Consider the following 19193-nt stretch of genomic DNA (forward strand, 5'->3'; position numbering starts at 1 on the left):
TCAAAGACTGAGGGAGAAGTGGGCGACCGACCGGGGCACCGACTGGACGGACAAACAGTGAACCGCGGTATTGGCGGGCGCCAGGAATATTCCTCGCAACGCGCGATTTAAGATCATCCAATATTACATCATTCACCGCGCGTATTTGTCTCCTGACAAACTGAATCGCTACTTCAGACTCACCTCGTCGGCGTGTCCCAGGTGCGGCCTCCTGGATTCGGACTTCCTGCACGCACTCTGGAGTTGCCCCCACCTCACCTCGTACTGGTCGGCGGTCACGGACACGTTGACGGCGGCCACAGGCGAAACCCTTCCCAAGACGTGGAAAGTATGCCTACTGGGACTCTACAAGAGAACCAAGCAGACCAAGCTACGGGCGCGTTTTTGGGACTTAGGCCTCATCACGGCTAAGCGCCTTATCACGAAACGGTGGAAAAGTGCCACTCCACCGCGTCCTGCGGACTGGCGTCGCTCTCTTGGCAACTGGGCCTGTGCGGAGAGTGTGTCTCTACACAAGGAGGAGACCGCTGGCCTACGGAAGTACCCGATCGCCCAAGACTGGGACGCTACCCTGATCGCGTACCATCGGGCGTGCGCCCAGGCCGATATAGAGTACCATCCCGACACGGAATAGAGGGGGCCCAGTTGATTGCTGTCTGGGCGTGGCGCGGACTCCGCCCCGCCCCTCCCCCCCCACCGCCTTCCCCGACCGCTGAGACCTTACACAACGGGGGATGTCCCCTGCCGCTCCCCGCCCCCGCCTTCAACCCCCCCCCCCCCCGCCCTGCAGCCGCAGCGGCAACACATCCTCAACTGTCCCCCGTCCCTGCGCGGCCCACATAGGGTGCACCACACACAGCTAGGGTTCCAGATACACTGCCACACATGCAAATACTAGTCCAACAGTTGTTGAAATGTTTCTCCCTCCCCCTCTTCTTTTACTTCCCAGTTATATCTCTTGGTTGATGTAGAGATTGTTTATGTTGTACTCATGATAATGCTTGATCCCCCCCTCCCCGTTTCCGTTTCACACAATGCCGGCTGGATGCTTCCATGAACAGGAGGCGGAAACCCAGCGACCCATATGACGACGGGGGATATGATCCTGCCTTTGCTCGCTGCTGTGCTAATCAGGGAACACAACTTAAAACAATGACTGTTGGTTTTCATGACCACTCTGGTCCTTTCGCAGTGCTACGAGCCGCGAGCACTGCAGCACGAGACATTTCCTAGCACTGCCACTTGCGGACTAATGCATCTCCACTGGCTACTGTTTATTTTCACTCATGTGTAACTGACATGTCAATATGTGCCACTTGCTGAGTACCGTTCGTAGTAGTAATTCATTGTCATGACATTGTGCGAATAATTACTGACTCATCTGTGAAACTAAATAAAGTTTGGGACCGTTGGTCTTAAAAAAAAAAAAATGAGAGAAGGTACCAACAAAGGAGCACAGCAAAAGAAACTACTCACCGTATTTCTTGGTACCAAAGCAAGATCTCACATTAAGACCTATCCTGGATCTCAGATTCATAAAGAAATTCATTTGCACGCAGCATTTCAAAATGACAACCTACAATTTGTAGTCCCACTGTTACAAAAAGGAGACTACATGGCAACATCCCCATGAATCATGGACACAAAACATATGTCTGATTCATCTATAAGAACACACACTACCAATTCAAAGTCTTACCTTATGGAATAAAGTAAACATCAAAAGTTTTCACAAAGTGACTAGTGGCAGCATTCCTAAGAAGGAAGGGAGTCCACCTCTATCCCTATCTAGGGGACTGGCTGGTGAAGGCAAACTCAAAATAAAAGATGTTACTGACCCATTCAGAAGTTGATCACAATGCTGCAAAGATTGGGCTTCTCCATAAACTTTAAAAAATCAACACCAAAACCTGAGCAGCAGAAAAGGTCTTCCTGTGAGCAAGACTGAACTCCAAAATGGCACAGGTATACCCAACCCAAAGAAGGTTCCAAGTAATCAAAATACAAACTTGCCTCTACCAGAATGGACAGTCTCTGAAAGTGAGGACAGTTATGAAACTAATGGGCACGATGGCATCATGCACTCTTCTCATTACTCCTGCACGTGTACACTTGGGCCCTCTACAAGAATTGCTATGCAACAGTTGGTCATAAACCACAGGGAGTTGGAGGAGCTAGTGGTTGTAACAGAGAAGGCACAGAAGGAGATACAAATTCTTCCACATATCACCCCTACCATCCCATGGAAGGTGAAACCTCTACATTCTCTAATGCACAGCATGTGAATCCAGAAAAGGATTCAGTTTTTGTTTAAATTTCTTTATTCACATTTTGTGGAATAAACAGGAGGTAAAACACAGTTCAAGGTGTGAATGGCATGGTCGAGTCAACAGCAGATCAAAAGCATATGATACTTTACTACAAGTCTACAATGGAGGAAAGTGGTAAGGCAGTAAAATAGAAATCATAGTTGAAAGAGTCCATGCGTGTAGGGACCGGATAAGACTACATATCTTTGAGGACTCAAAGTAACTGGAATGTGCATTTAGTGCTAATCATTTTTCAGAACACACACGATGTAGCAGGAAGGCTGAATAATTTTGTCGTTTGGATTTCCAGCAAATGTAATATTGATTTGTTGCTTCATAATTTCTCCAACTGGTAGATTGCGATGCTTTAGTAGTTTGACGAAAAGCTACTTTCCAGGTAGTATCTCACAATGTTGTATGGGTGGGAAAATACTTAGTTTTAATTTAGGATAACGATTTAGTTTAAATGACAAAGAAGACTTTTCATTACATAATTAACTTTCCACTGCTACACACAGACCAGCCTATATTCATTATACTGTGGTAAGGTGAACCTCAATTGTAAAGATATTCGTACCCATGCTCCCTGGCACATAGAAATACTCAGCATATTCTTCCTTTGTAGAAATTTTTTTTTTTAACGAAAATCCTACAATGAAGGTAAAATATTGAAAAAATGCAGATGGTACAAAGAACATAGGATTTTTATACATTTACATTTTGTAGTTCATTTATTTTAACTGTCTTAAGAGTTAAGCTGAAACTCTGGTACGTGATTTTGTATTAAAGGATACTGTATGGGCGAATGAGAAGTAAAACTGGCAGCAAAACACAAGGGAAGTCTTCGGCAGGGACACGCATGTCAATTGTGTTAAGATTCCTGGCTGGATCTTTGCCTAAGGAGATAAGGATGTTTTTAGATCTATTGTATGAACCAGTGCAACACTACAGTAAAGGTATGCTAATATACCGTTTATTTATTGATTGTATTTGTGTACAGTTTTCCAAATGCTGTCAACAATTGTATGTGATTTTTGCAGTTATCAACGATTTAGAGTTTCAAGTGACACTTATTTGATGTGCTTTTCTTGCCTTGAACTCAGTTCCATTATCCTGCTCTTCCTTTCATACCAGTTAGTCAGTTGGATCTACAATAATGGTTTCAAAAGTACGTGAATACTTCTAAAAGAACGGTTGTCATTTTAAACACTATCAGAACGCTGTGTATTTTAGCTCACGTGCTCTGCCGGCTTCCCGATGTAGGCAGTAAGCTGTGTTCATTCCTCTTGAATCCCACACAATAAAAACGATTGATTCTAAACACTTCCAGAAGCAGTAAATTAACTGCTGGTTAGGCAGATTGAGGAAGGGGGGGTAATGAATCAGAGTGGGGTGCGGAGCTGGCGATGGTAATGCTGTTAGTTTCATGTGTTAGGAAAAACTATTCTTGGACGGTAATCATCATTCTCTTGAGTAATCAAACATTAGACCATACTAAGTGTTTTATCAATTATCGTTTTGGACATGTCATCCCATTTTAGTACTTGCAGGAACACACTATCAATACTGAGGCTAAATAAGGCAGTCAGAATGTGGAATGAATTGTATGATGGGCCCAGTGCTGGTTCTCTCTATTAGATCATTTATGCCCTTGTATCTTATTCACTAGTTAATAAAGTGTTTGAAGGCAGTGAATTTTCATAAAAACCGATACATGAGTTTAGACTGTACACTAGCTTAATTGATACTTGTTTCATGTATTATGAACCATCAGCTGCCTTGTATTATCTTGTTTTAGCCTTTATACTGTTAGGAGCTATTTTCAAAACGCACAGTTGTCTTCCTGCCTTTCCCAGTTGGTAGTCATTGTAGGTTCTTTTTGTTTTTAGATAACCTTCTCTGAAACAGTTTCTGGAGCTAACCTCTATAAACTGTTACAGAGCCTTCCCATTGAGAAACTTTTTTTGTAAAGTTAACTTGCCTTATCTGTACCTATTAATGATATTCCTAGTACTTCCCAGCGAAACAATCGCTTGTTTTATATCTGAAGAAATGAATATTATCACCAAAAGTGTACTTTTTTTAGCCTTTGTACGTCGTGCCTTGAAAAACTAGCATTGCTTCAACGGGCAAGCTATATATAAAGATTTACATAATTGTGAAAACGAAATATACAGATACATTTTGGAAATTCCATGCTTCTACGAGCTTTATTTATCAGAAGGGAATCAGAATATTAGGATTGTTAACTTACTTGGTCATATATAGCTTTTGTATTCTCATCAACGTTCTTTGGGTAATTTTCATCTGATTTTGCATTCCAGGCCATTGCTGTGCTGCAGTTCTTAAAGCAATAGAAGAAGCTGATCTGTCTAAGGCCCTTCCACTTGGGCGTCAACACAGTCTATTCAATAGTTTTGAGGCTATACTGAAAAACTTGGGTAACTTGATTAACCAGTATCTACCCGAGTTTTTGCAAATTTTGCTCTGCATGGTAGCATCCGTGTCTCATATGCTTGATCAGAGAGAAAAGGTGAGTGATATTTTACTCAAATGTAAAGTGGGGGCTGGTTAAATGATACTATTTATAAAATCATTAGTTCAGTAAATCCATTATACATCCACTTACATTGAGCCTATGTACTATATAGCAAAACACGGTTCTCTTACATTTTATTGTCTTTTTAGTATACAGTCATAATAAACTCTATTTTTAATTCTTTAATATACAGTTTTAATACATATTTGTTAGGAGCGGAACTTTTTAAACAAATTAGTAACTAAAATTCAATAGAAAGTTACAGGGTGTTACGAAATATTCTCTGTTCCGCATTTTCTATACAGTGTTTTGTGAATAAGGCAGCCAGCCAATATTTAAATTCATAATATCATTTCATGAAGGTGTTATTGTCACTATAAATATGATGCAAAAGAACCACGCTCCAGTGTTTACTCTTGTCTATGCTCGAGCCAGCTTTTTGCTTTATCACGTCATTCTTTCAATTTTGATCCACATAACCACCTTGTTAATCTGTATAAGTGAATATATTATTTGTAATGTGTGGCAGTAGATACACATGCTCTGCATATTGCTGCAATATAGGGTTCATCTTAGACTTTTGCAACTTGTTTTTTTTCCAAAGAAGTCTGTCGAGTCACGAGGTATTCTGACTCTTCCTTTAGCTGGTCAATGACTCCATTGTTACGTTGTTTTTCACTGCCATTGGATTTGGACGTTTATTGACGGTACTCTTGGACTCAATGTATTAATGTTCGTTACTTCGAGTTTGTCTGGTCTAAGTCTCCAATCCCAAGATGAGTTCCTCACCAATGGTCGTCCTTTTCTGCTCTCTGAACATGCTTGGGAGATCCATATCGAAGACCGGGTCATCGACTCTTGTTGGGGTCCCAGTCATCTTTAAGCTGCAGAGAACGAAGAGGCAAGGAGGGCAATGGGACAGACGTCCTTCAGACAATGCCATCAATCCCACGCCAGATACCCCTGGGCCAGCCTCCACAAGGTTTGTAATCACTGCCTCTCCACCGATCACAACAGCAGCACCTGCACTTTCTTCGCAGCATTCAAGTGCAAGAACACCTTTCGCCAAAGGAGAGACAGACGCTGGGCCCATCAGGATGAAGTGGTCCATGGAAATCACATCGGACATCTTTGGCGAAACCGGCTACCTCAGAGGTGAAAAAGTGTTGCGGAGTCATTATGCATCCCATTCTACCACTACAGCCTAGAGTTCATGGATTCTGGCACCTTAGAACTGGAAGAAGAGGGGGCAAAGGCTTTCCATCGAGTTTGCTCAACACCGGCCTTTCCAAAAAGTCAACTCCAAGAGCCGTGAGTATGGTCTAAGCCAAAGCACACAGACCTTACTGCAAATGGCACGGCGAGGCAAGCACTATCCCCAGTGGGGGAGGGGGAGGTGTCAATTATCGAGCTTTGTGCATTAGCCACTTCTGCCTGAAGGGCTTCTGCTGCCTTCGATCTCTGGTTGGCACCAAGGGAATGCATTGGAAACAAGATGGTATCCAGCCAAGAGCTTTGACCTATATTAGCCTTCAAGTCCAAAGCAGCCTGTCTCTGCTGAGACTCCAAAACAGCCTTTGAAGTTGAAAGCCTTTAGGCGCCTCTGACGCGTTTGGCGCCAAAGTTGTCAGCGCCAAGATCTCCTTCCATGGCCTGCTCAGAGGACTCTGACAGGCGCATCCACCAGAGACGATCGATGAGAGGATGACTCTTCCAAGCCTCTATCACCTAAGAGGCTTATGGACAAATTTGCCATCTCCCTCTACCCCTCCCTCCCTTCCTCGTCTACCCCCAGCATCACCATCTTCTCCAAACATTCAACTGGGGTCACCACAGTCTGACACTGAAAGTCCTAGCTTCTTCTTCTCTCCAGCAGGGAAATACAACACCCCCTCTTACCCGCAGCCCAAAATAGACCCATGGGAAGATTATAATATAGACTGCCCTGGGAATAGAGAACTAGAGCATGTCTCAGTGATGGCTTCCCCCCCCCCAACTCCAATGACACCACAGCGTACCATCAGGTTATACAGCAGGTGGACATGTACATAATGCCAGAGGACAACTCTGTCATATTGGCAGTGTTGTTGGCCTTGTGTCATATGAAGACTGGAGGGTTTACTGCAGCACCTCCTTGAGGAGTTCAGAAAACTGGGTAAGAGATTGTTTCATAGGACATAACCATCTCTAGCACCACCATAGTTTGCTCCCTCAACTCTGCTGAGATTGCAGCCAGAGGAGTAAACACTTCTGTCATATTCTGATGCCCTTCCTGGCTCACATATCTTTCTTCATACCAGAAGTTCAGCAACATCTCATCAACCTGCTGTTAGATTAGGAACCCCTCTTTGGCCTGCAGGTGGATGAAATGCATGAACATATTAAGGACACCAACATTGCCAAGGCGATAGATGCCCTCTAGACCCTGGCCGCTATGGGCTCCTTTTCGAAACCACAATATAGGAGGGATCCAGGACCACCTTCCCTGACCAGACCCAATTGTACCAAAGGCAGCAGCAAGCCTACCAACAGCATGGGGTTAGAGGATAAATACGGGTCACCTTCTGGGGCAACAACTCCTACAGAGGAAAAGGCACACCTGGTAAGTTAGCCTCTGCCTCCGAACACTGACTTGCTCAACATACCTCTGATCACACAACACCTGTTTGTGGCATGGCGGAACAACAGGTGTTCCTCCCTTACTAGAAGACCATCATTTCAGTCCACTTGGTTCTATTATCGAGGATGGTTATTGCTTAGAGCTCCTTTTAACCCTACCAAACATCCCACCCTGCCCACACATTCTCAGTTCCCAACATGTTTGCCTGCTGCAAGAGGAAGCTCAGGTGCCTCTCCTCAGAGGAGCCATAGAGCCAGGGCCCCAGGAACATTGAGGCAGAGGTGTCTAGTTAATTTACCTATTTATTCTCAAAATTGATTATTTCAGGACAATCCTCAACCTCAGGCCTCTCAACAGGTACATCCTCTTGTAATAGTCTCCCAGAACATTTCCATATGATCACCCTGCATGATATCATCCCCCTGCTCAGCAAGCGGCCGCATGCCCAAGCTAGACCTAAAGGACCCCTACTATCATACAGCCATTCACCCAGGTCACCTCTGCTACCACAGCTTCACGGTAAGTGGCCAACACTACCAATTTTTTGTTGCACTTTGGAGTCACCACCGCCCCAAGGGTCATCACCAAGTGTCCAAGCAGTGGTATCCACCCACCTCATAAGGGGGGCTTACATGTGTTCCCTTACCTTATGATTGGCTGATCAAGAGCAGAAGCAGGCTGGATAGACTAGCCCACATCCAGGCTGCTATTTCCCTGCTCCACAGCTTGAGATACACAGTCAATGCCACAAAGTCCCATCTTAAGCCCTTCCTTGAGTCCTTCCTAAACATAGGCACCGCCTTAGGGATACCTAAACGATCAACAGGTGGGGGCATTTCAACAGCTGCTGCCTCTTTTTTCAGCCACATTGCGTTCTCATGGTTAGAACAGTAATGCACCTTGCTATGGATGATGAGCTCTTACATAAATATAGTCCACCATGCCAGACTTACAGGCGTCGGCTACTGGAGGGCCTCTTGGCACAGTGGTCACAAACAGGGGGTTACTGGGAGAATCTAGAGTTGATAATGGTCGCATCCATTGCTCTCTCGTGACTGAACAGCGACAGCCTGTTGCAGGGCAGCCCTTTATGTACCCCATACTGCAAGCGAACATTATCACAGACTTATAGGTTGGGGGCAGGGTTTGTGGTCACCTTGTGAACAAGATTTCCACATCAGCCACCTGGACCTTTTGGCCATCTGACTAAGTCTCAAGGTGTTTCTGCAAGACGTTTAGGGCAATGTAGTCCTGGTATGGGCAGACATCAGGACTGCCATGTTCTATCTTCACAAGCAGGGCGGCATACATACCCTGCAGCTTTCAACACTGATGCAGCAAATTTGACATTGAGTGTTTCACCATCTGAGACCTTCCTAGCAGAGTCCCTCCCAGGAGTGGATAACGACTTTGCAGACCTTCTCAGTTGGATGCAGAAATAAGTCCATAAGTAGTTACTCCACCCACAAGTCTTACTCCCTTACGTTCGGTGTTAAGGGTCCAACAGGCTTCTTCGCAACTTTCAAATCAAAATCTCATACTTTGCCTCCAGGTTTCCACAGTACATGAGCAATGCTCCATGCATGAACATGTCAGGGATCTTTGCCTATGCATTTCCTCCTCTCCCAAGCTTCGACAGACACCTTTCAATCTCATCTTGGTGGCTCCCACGTGGGCCGGACAACCATGGTTCTCAACCATTGCGCCCCACGAGAAAGTTGCCAACAGGCCGGACCTCCTCTCACAGAACCAAGGCAGAGACCGATATTGAGACCACAGGCAGCTCAACCTAGCAATTTGTCTCCTGAAGTCCTACGCCAAGACCGCATGGATATCCTGAAGGAAACTCGAAGACACAATATGTGGGCCTGATTTGCTGCTTAGTGAAAAAGGTTTGCCCCATCTCAAATCACTTAGGCCCCCTTAAGCCAGGGATCCATGGCATTATATGCTACATCATGCATTTAGAAAAATGATTCCTAGCCTACACCTCAGTACCACCATCAACCTGGATAATCAGAACAGGGAGCTCTCTTCATTTTTCAAAATCCCTATTATCAAAACCTTCACTTTTACACTGGTATTTGATGCAACTTTGACTGAAGTGCACTGGGTACCAAGTACCAGTGTTCTTGACCTAAACATGGTACAATTGTTCCCCCCTATCACAAAACCTTCAGCACCCTCTGTAAGCCGCTAGTAAGTGATACCATGGTACCTAGGACCTGAGGTAGTAAAAAGAGTCCCTAAGGGCTGCAGCACAAATTGTGGCACCTAACGGACCCCTCACCAAGCACATGCAAAACTGGCATTGCAGGCCCCGTGTCTTGGTGCAGGCAGAAGTAAAAACAGAAATATGCCATACATCCCGGTGTGACTTGTTCCTAACACTGCATGTAATAGTTGTAAGTCAACCTTACAGCAGGACTGACAGCAGGTTGCTGAATAAATATGTGAGGCCATACCTGCATGAGTAGATATGCCCCTGTGCTGGTCAGTCCTATTAATTCCTGTTCAAGTGACCACAGAAGCCATTTTAAAAGCTGTGCTGGACACTGGTGAAAAAGTGTTCCCCCGGCTACATGATGGCTTCACTGAAAATACGGATGTTTGGTTCTGTAGTAGGGGATCTCTGTGTATAGTCATAATCTAGTGAATAGTCCCGCCCATGTGCGTGGACCCCGGCAATCAAAAATAATCTCTTAAGTTGTCAAAATAATGCAGAAACTGCAAAGACACTTAAGAGAGAATTTAAAGACAAATAATGCAGCCTATATCCACAGGCTACACTGTCCAGTACTTCAACTAGAAATTCCACCAAATTCACCACACACAGTACAGCCTGCTAGTTTCTACCATAGAGAAACCTGCCTCCCCCAGTCAAAGACTCAGGAATGATAGAGAGGAAGGCAGGGACAGACAAGCCCCATAGGCTGCCATTATGTGGCTTAAATAGGATACTGTGCCTTTAAGAGAACTTTCCAGAACTTCTCCCAGTATCCCAGAATGCATAGCAGGTCCCTCTTACTTCAGTTCTTTTTTCCGGCTCCTGCTTACAGGACCCTGGCATTGAGCTCTCCCTTTCTCAAGGGTTTATTGGAATTGTTTTTGCACTTTTGAATTTTAAAAGTGTTACAGTTTATTTCTTGGTGCTCTCCTCTCCCTTTTGTGCTGTTTTTAGGTGTTTTGGGGCTCCAAGATGCCTGGCCTTTTTGTGAAGTGCCCAGCATGTGAGAGGAAGAAGGCCAAGAGTGATCCCCATGAGGTCTGCATCGTGTGCCTTCCGGAAGATCATGTCCCTGAGGAGTGTGTAATCTGCCAGCAGCTTTCTGCTCGGACCTTGAGGGACAGATTGAAGATCAGGCTGGCTGGCCTGGAGGATAGGCGTCTGCGGGCTACAGGTGGGTCTGGGCAGCCTGGGAAGGTTCCCTCTGCCTCTGCTGAGGCCCCCGGGGGGCTCCCCGGGGGCAGGAAGCCCAGCAATCGGTCCCATTCTCCGTCGACGTCGATGGCATCTACGACGGCGTCGAGAGGGATGACGACGGCGTGCTCCCCTTCTCCCCGGGGCTCCGGGTCGAGACGGCGTGATGGCTCGACGGCGAAGGAGAAGCCGACGTCTAAGCCGCCGTCGACGTCATCGTCGTCGTCGACGTCGAGATCTTCCTACCGTCGACGAAGGCACAGTGACGTGTATCGACGCTCGCCGTCGAAGCGGCGCCGACGCTCGCCGTCGAGGCGACACCGTCGGTCGTCGTCGAGGCGACACCGTCGATCGCCGTCGAGGCGACACCGCCGATCGACGTCGAGGGGCTCCTCGACGTCGGGAACATCAAGACGGCGGCGCTCGTCGTTGAGGGCGGGCCGCCCGACGTCGAGAGGACGACGGGAGAGGTCGCGAAAGAGGAGGTCGACGTCGAGGAGTCGGCGTTCGACGCCGAGGAGAAGAGGGTCGACGCCGAGGAGACGGCGTTCGACGCCGGAGTCCAGGAGACGTCATTCGACGCCGGAGAAGCGTCGTTCTGCGTCCAGCAGACAGCGGTCAGCGTCGAGGAGTAGGTCACCCTCTCCAAAACGGCGGAAAAGGGACTCTAGTCCCAGGAGTCACGCTGCGTCCAGTGGAGGTCGCAAGAGGAAGAGGTCGCCTGCTGATGGGGATGGCTCTCCGCACCCCTCGCCTAAGGGATCACCGGGCTCGGTGTACGAGGAAGTGTACACTCTGTCTCGGCCCAGGACTCCTACTCCTCCCCCCGTGCCTAAGGAGGACCCTCCACCCAAACCACCGCTGCCTTCAGGAGATCTCTCTCCACCTCCGATCCCTCCGCATGGGCCCACGCCGCAGCCGAAGGTTCCTCCGTCGAGGTCCACTTCCCTGCCGTCCCTGCCTGTTCCTCCTAAGGGGACTCCGAAACCAAAACCCCGGGAGGAACCGAAGAAACCCCGTGATGAACCACGGAAGACCCCCCCACGTAAACCAAAGGAGCGCCCACGAGCTGGCAGGTCTCGCTCTCGCTCTCGCTCTGGGCGGAAGGAGAGGTCGCGGCACAGATCATCCACGCGATCGAGGCACCGCCATAGGAGGCGCGAATCGCGCTCACACACGAGGTCCTCTGGGACCAGGGATTATTCACCTACCCTATCGGGGTCACCCGACACCAGAGTGTCCCCGATAGATGACCTGGTTGCCTTTCAGGACGTCCTGTTGAGGGGCGCGGCGAAGCTAGGCATATCCCTGACAGTGCCTACGCCAAAGACGTCGGTCATTTTCGAGACTCTACATCAGAAGCATCTGTCTCGTCCTCTCCTGCCCCTGGTGCCGGGCCTGGAAGAACCGGCTATGGCTCTGTTTCTCACCCCGGCGGTGACGAGGGCGGCTCCGTCGAGATTACTAAAGAAGTACCGGGCTCCCGACTCGGATCCGGCTTTTTTGAGAGCTGATCCCCCGACTGACTCCGTCATCGTCACGGCGGCCCGCAAGCAGCATGCCACCACCCCGACCTCCACGGTCCCCCCTGACAAGGAATCTCGGTGGATGGATTCGGCGGGGAGAAAAGTCTGTGGAACTTCCGCTACCTCCATGAAGGCGGCAAGTGCCACGGCTTTGTTGGGACGCTACGACCGCGCCCTCTGGGACTCCCTTGAGCGCTTTGCGGAGCATTTGCCCCGGGAGCAGCGTGAAGACTTCACGGAAGTCCTGAGTGAGGGGATGCTGGTGGCCAACCAGATAATCAGCGCAGCTGCGGACTCTTCCCTGTTGGCGGCTCGCGGATTTTGCCACGGGATCAACCAACGGCGCCACGCTTGGCTCCGGCTTACGTCCCTGAAACCGGACGCACAGCAGAGGGTGGCCAATCTACCGTTCTCCGGTGAGACCCTCTTCGGGAAGCATGCGGATGATGAAATGGCCCGCATGAAGGCGGAGGCAGAAACGCTGACGGCTGTGGGCCTGGAGAAGCCCAAAGAGACCAAGAAGCAGTACCGCCCCTTCCAACGGCGGTTCGGCGGACAAGGCCGTGGACGAGGACAGGCTTCGGGGCACTCACAACAGCAGCAGCCGTTCAGTAAGCCGTTCCAGAAGCGGCAGAAGGGCAGGGGAGGCCAGCAGTCGGCTCCGGCGCCCAAGGGCCAGGCGGGGTCTAGGCCCTAGGAACTTACTTCCCCCGGATCCGTTACCCACTCCGGTAGGGGGAAGCATACAACTTTTTCTGGCAGAGTGGAGAAAAATTACTCAGGACAAGTGGGTGCTGAATATTGTTTGCAATGGATACAGTCTTCGGTTCACCAGCCCTCCTCCGGCTATTCCCCCGGTCGGCTCGCAGTTTCAGCTGCGCGAGCTTCAGGCGGAAGCGGATGTCCTGTTAAGGAAAAGGGCGATAGAAGATGTACCTCTGTCTCAGAGAGAAAGAGGTCTGTATTCCCGGTTCTTTCTGGTTCGCAAGAAGGACAAGAACGAGTTCAGGCCCATTCTGGATTTGCGACAGGCAAACAAATGGATTCGCAGAGAAAAGTTCTGCATGCTGTTGTTGCATCAGATTTATCCTCAGTTGCAACAGGGAGACTGGCTTTGCGCTATAGACCTACAGGATGCTTACTTCCATGTGCCCATTGCACACAAACACAGGAAGTTCCTGCGGTTCCAAGTCGGCACCAATCATTATCAATACACAGTACTTCCATTCGGACTGAAGTCTGCGCCGAGAACGTTCTCGAAGTGCATGGCGGTGGTAGCGGCACACCTGAGGAAGAACAAGGTGTTCGTCTACCCTTACCTGGACGATTGGTTGATCAAGGCATCCTCCTTCTCGGAATCACGAGCACACTTCCAGAAGACGTGCGTTCTCCTGAACAAGCTGGGGCTGCACATCAACATGGCCAAGTCTGTCCCAAATCCGGTCCAATGCATACAGTACTTGGGAGCCTCCATCAATACGCTGTCAGCAAGCGTGTCTCCTTCGGAAGAGCGACGGTTATCACTCCTTCGGAAGGCTCAGGCTCTTATGACGACTCCATCTACAACAGTGAGGACGGTGTCTTCTCTACTGGGATCGATGGCCTCTTGTATCTTCCTGACGCACGGCTGCACATGAGACCGTTGCAGGAGTGCTTGGAGGACCAGTGGGATCAGAGGAAAGGATCTTGGGACGACAAGATTCGACTGTCGCTGCATGCTCTTCAGTCTCTGAAGTGGTGATGTTCGGCGGAGAATCTCCTCAGAGGGGTTCCCTTTCACAAGGACATTCCCACGCAGACTGTCGTGACGGATGCGTCTCTTCTGGGATGGGGAGCGCACTCCGGGACTCTACAGATTCAGGGCACGTGGTCACCGATGGAGGCCACGTATCACATCAATTTCCTGGAACTCAGGGCTGTTCACTTGGCGCTGAAGGCCTTTCTTCCGTCCTTCCAGACCAACTCTCTGCTTGTACAGACGGACAATACCACCACGATGTATTACCTCAACAAGCAGGGGGGCTCGAGATCGCGCACCCTGTCGCAGGAGGCGCAGGCGATCTGGCACTGGCTCCTGGCCAGAGGACTGACGATAACGGCCACCCATCTACCAGGTGTGCAGAATGTTCAGGCAGACGCACTGAGCAGACAGCTGCAGGAAAACCACGGATGGGTCATAAACGACGAAGTACTAGGAGAAGTCTTCGCAAGGTGGGGAACTCCAGGCGTAGATTTGTTCGCCACCGCCGAAAACAGCAAGTGCAGAGACTTCGCCTCCAGATACTTCCAACAAGGGACTCTGGGGAATGCGTTATGGATCAACTGGATGAACAACTTTCTGTACGCCTTTCCTCCCATTCCCCTGATTCCGGCGGTGCTCATCAAGCTGGCCCGGTCCAGAGCTCGGATGATACTCATCGCCCCGGAGTGGCCCAGGCAGTGGTGGTTCACGGACCTATTTCACCGGTCTCTCCTTCCTCACATTCGGTTGCCGTGCAGGCCGGACCTTCTCACGAAGTTCGGGGGACGGATGTTACACCCCAACCTCTCGTCTTTGAGTTTGGCGGCATGGCTCCTGAGATAGTGCAATATGGCCATCTGAATCTGCCCGATGATTGCATGGACATACTGAAGGAGTCTAAGAGACCTTCCACTCGGACTTCATATGCTTACAAGTGGAAGAGGTTTTGTATCTGGTGCCAGTCTAAGAACCATGATCCTACGACCTGCAAGGAAGATGTCATCCTTCCTTACCTTTTACATTTGGCGCAGTCTGGCCTTAATGTCCATTCCATTAAGGTTCATCTTGCTGCATTGACTGCCTACAGGAAATGCTCTTCACAGACTTCCTTTTTCCAGATCCCTGTGATCAAAGACTTTCTGGAAGGCTTGAAGAAAGTATTCCCTCCTGTCAGGCTTCCCTCGCCTTCATGGGAATTGAATGTGGTGCTGTCCAGATTGATGAAGGAGCCTTTTGAACCTATTCATAAGGCTTCGTTGCAGCACTTGTCCTGGAAGGCGGCGTTCCTCGTGGCCATTACATCGGCCCGCAGGGTGAGTGAAATTCAGGCGTTGTGTTGTAATGAACCTTATACTGTATTTCATGCTGCTAAGGTTGTTATGCGTACTCAACCTAAATTTCTTCCCAAGGTTATTTCTGATTTTTATGTCAACCAGACTATAACTTTGCCTACGTTTTTTCAGAACCCTTCATCCCCAGCGGAGAGGTCTCTCCATTCCCTGGATGTTAGGAGGGTGTTGAAATTTTATCTGGATAAAACCAAGGATATTCGTAGGTCTGACCAGTTGTTCATCAATTATGGGTCGGTCAGGACGGGTCTTGCGACCTCGAAGCAGTCCATCGCTAGGTGGATTGTGTCCTGCATACAATTGTGTTACCAAAAGGCTAATAAGACCTTAGGAGGTAAGCCTAAGGCTCATTCCACCAGGGGCAAAGCTGCCACGACGGCTCTGCTCCGTAACGTGCCGATTGCTGAAATCTGCAAGGCAGCCACTTGGAAGTCGGTTCATACCTTTGCTAAGCATTACTGCCTGGACACTGACGCCAGGGCAGACGCTCAGGTTGTCCAGGCTTCGCTGCGGACTTTGTTCGCACAGTAGTGGCGTTATGTATTTATTCACTAGATTATGACTATACACAGAGATCCCCTACTACAGAAGGAGTAGTTTCTGTCCTGTAACTCCAGTTCTGTAGTAGGGGTATCTCTGTTATAGTCATAAGCGCCCGCCCTCCTCCCCGGTGGAGATTTTTTCATCATACAAGAATGCGACAGGTCTGGCGTGCTTCGCCTTCAAAAAGAACTGAAGTAAGAGGGACCTGCTATGCATTCTGGGATACTGGGAGAAGTTCTGGAAAGTTCTCTTAAAGGCACAGTATCCTATTTAAGCCACATAATGGCAGCCTATGGGGCTTGTCTGTCCCTGCCTTCCTCTCTATCATTCCTGAGTCTTTGACTGGGGGAGGCAGGTTTCTCTATGGTAGAAACTAGCAGGCTGTACTGTGTGTGGTGAATTTGGTGGAATTTCTAGTTGAAGTACTGGACAGTGTAGCCTGTGGATATAGGCTGCATTATTTGTCTTTAAATTCTCTCTTAAGTGTCTTTGCAGTTTCTGCATTATTTTGACAACTTAAGAGATTATTTTTGATTGCCGGGGTCCACGCACATGGGCGGGACTATTCACTAGATTATGACTATAACAGAGATACCCCTACTACAGAACTGGAGTTACAGGACAGAAACTACTCCTAAGATCTCATTTTGGTAAACCCACACTGATGCTAGTGATGGATTTCTCAATACATGCACCCTGGTGGCACCTTAAAGGTGCCCCCTGAAAAGATACCATCCTCTGATGCACTTGCTGACTGGTTTAGGCCAGCCTGTCACCCGATACTTTGTTCTTACCACATGGATGAGAACATTTGCTCTCAGGAGACCCAGAACTAAGGCCTGTCCGGCAAGAGGGTGTGAAACCCCCTCCTACAGGGTGCCCTGCTGATTACCCTCATTGGTTCGGTTCAGCCTCAGAGAAGCTGCTGCCTTTTGAATGCAAACCTGGCTCCCTTCACATGAGAGGAAGGCACCCCCCTGTCCAGTGCCCCCTCCAGGCTAGTTCCACCCCTAAGATGGGCTACTGTGAGGTGGATACGATTTTTTAGAAGTAACCATCTTTGTGATGGCACAATTAGGAACATTCTGGGACAGGGTTATTGCCACTTCCCATAGGAAGTGGTCATATAGGGAGCGTAGTGACCACAAGGCTCAGTGGCCCATTGGCTACTACTTGACACTTCCCTCATGCCCCTAAATTCATTATTTAGGGGAGCCGCTGGCACCAGAGAAACAGATCCTGATAACCTAAGAAAAGTGAGGACACCGAAGAGCCGCAAAAGCCAAGAAGAGAGAAGAAGCATCTGATCTTGTTCCAACCCTGCTGCCCTGCCTGCATCCCTTGCCGAAAAGGGTGCCAAAGTCAACTTGTCCTGCAGCTGTGACTACAGAAACTTGGCAGGACTGCCTACCTTAAAAGAAAACTCAAGACCTCCTGTGCACAGGGGGGGCGTGGCTTGGCGCTGATGTGGCGGTACTACTGGTGCCTCCGGAGAACACTCGAAGAGTGACAGGGGTGCCCTCACAACAGAGGAATGGTGAAATAGCTTGGCTCGGGTGCACCCAAGATGGCGGCCAGACGCTGCTGAGATTGGTACCTCTGCGCAGAGACCGGCATGGAAGCTCCCTACTCAGGCTGTGCAGCAGCACTGATACGGGGAGAGAACCCTCCCAGTGCCCAAAGCTTGTTGCTGACGGTCTGGTCCAGCGCAGCGGGCGGGGCCTACAAGATGGCGGAGGTGAGACGGTAAAAAGCGCTCTTCCAGAGGGGGCAGCGAGGCTCGCCTTTCTTGACCTCTGATCTGGTTACAGCCACGGACTGGTGACACAGCTTGCGAGATCTGGGAGAATCTGAGGACTGGGGAGAGTCTTCTCTTCCACGATCCTGGCGGCTGTCTGTAAGCAGGAGGGTGAGAGGGATCGGAAGGGCCCTAATTCAGGAGCTGAAGCGCTATCACAAGTTAGACGCTGACTCAGGGAGGATTACTACAGTAGGTGCTGGCTGGGGTTCCGATGCAGCGTACTTGTGGAGCAATCCGTTGTGGCTGTGGGGCAGGAGTCTGGAATCAGGGGAGACCCAGTGAAGGAAACATAGATTCCGGAGGTTGGTGCTGGGTGGAGGAAGCCAGGCCTACCACATTCGCCGCTGTGCTGCGCTGGCTGAGGTGCGCGGGAGCGCTGCCACTCTGATCGGGAGTGCAGAGAGAATACCAAGCTGCTCCGAGGGACCAACTACCTCAGAAAGAGTACACTGACGAGTTTTGGGGGGGGGCAGTCAGCCCTTGTCCCTTACAACACGAGAGGGTCAGCTCGGCGTCCTGCGCATCTTGGGGGACCTCGAGGTGGCGCTTACTGGATAAGACTGCGCTGTTGCGGAACACCTCGGTGGGATTTGACCTCTCCTGTGTTTGCAGCCTGGGAGCCCGAGTAGCCCATTGCAGTCCTACGGGGACCCGTTCGACCAGCCAGAGGGGGCCGCTTTACGGCATTGGCGACTGTGTGCTCCCGTGCTTGGTGAGGTACTACGTGCTCCTTGGTGATCCGCAGCAATGGGGCGGGTTTCCAAAAAAAAGTGTTTCGCAGCCCTCCGGATGGACAGAGTGGTGCACCAGTCTGATGACAAAGAGGAAGTGGCGAAACATCACAGTGCAGCTGCCCCAAGGAGCCTTACGCTGGTGGACATAATGCAAGCCATTACCTCGTCAAGGGAGGCTCTCAAGACAATAATTTATGCCATTGGGGTGGACCTCTCGGTACTCAAGGACGATCACAAGAAAGTCAAAGATCAGGTGAAAGTGACTGAGAACATCCTGGAAGAGGTCCCGGATGCAATATCCACCTTGCAACATACCTTGAAGTTGGTGGCGGTCAAAGTTCGCATCTTGGAAGCGAGAGCAGAGGACAGAGAAGGGCGCTCCCGAAGGAATAACATCTGTATAGTGAGAATCCCGGAATGGGCGTAAGGAGATGACGCTGTACGTTATCTGGAAGGGTGGCTCAAGGCAGAGGTTGTCCCTGAAGGCCGCTCACCATTCTTCGGCTTTGAGTGGGCCCATAGAGTCCCGGCCAGGCCTCCAAAGCCGGGAGCGGCCCCGCGACCGGTGGTGGTGAGGCTCTTGCATTACCGTGATAGAGACCATCTTTTG

The 19193-nt window shown here is 49.5% G+C and overlaps 1 protein-coding gene across 1 annotated transcript in view; it reads left to right on the top strand.

Moving 5' to 3' along the window:
- UTP20 (UTP20 small subunit processome component) overlaps positions 1-19193 on the top strand; it is a 1022377-nt gene that overhangs the window by 347758 nt on the left and 655426 nt on the right. Inside the window, exons 26-27 of the mRNA XM_086919130.1 lie at positions 3099-3265; positions 4634-4842. Of these exons, the coding sequence (XP_086775256.1) occupies positions 3099-3265; positions 4634-4842 (376 nt within the window). The remainder of the gene's footprint in view (positions 1-3098; positions 3266-4633; positions 4843-19193) is intronic.

The sequence above is a fragment of the Lissotriton vulgaris genome, chromosome 1_1 (assembly GCF_964263255.1).
Source record: "Lissotriton vulgaris chromosome 1_1, aLisVul1.2, whole genome shotgun sequence".
NCBI classification, from domain to species: domain Eukaryota; kingdom Metazoa; phylum Chordata; class Amphibia; order Caudata; family Salamandridae; genus Lissotriton; species Lissotriton vulgaris.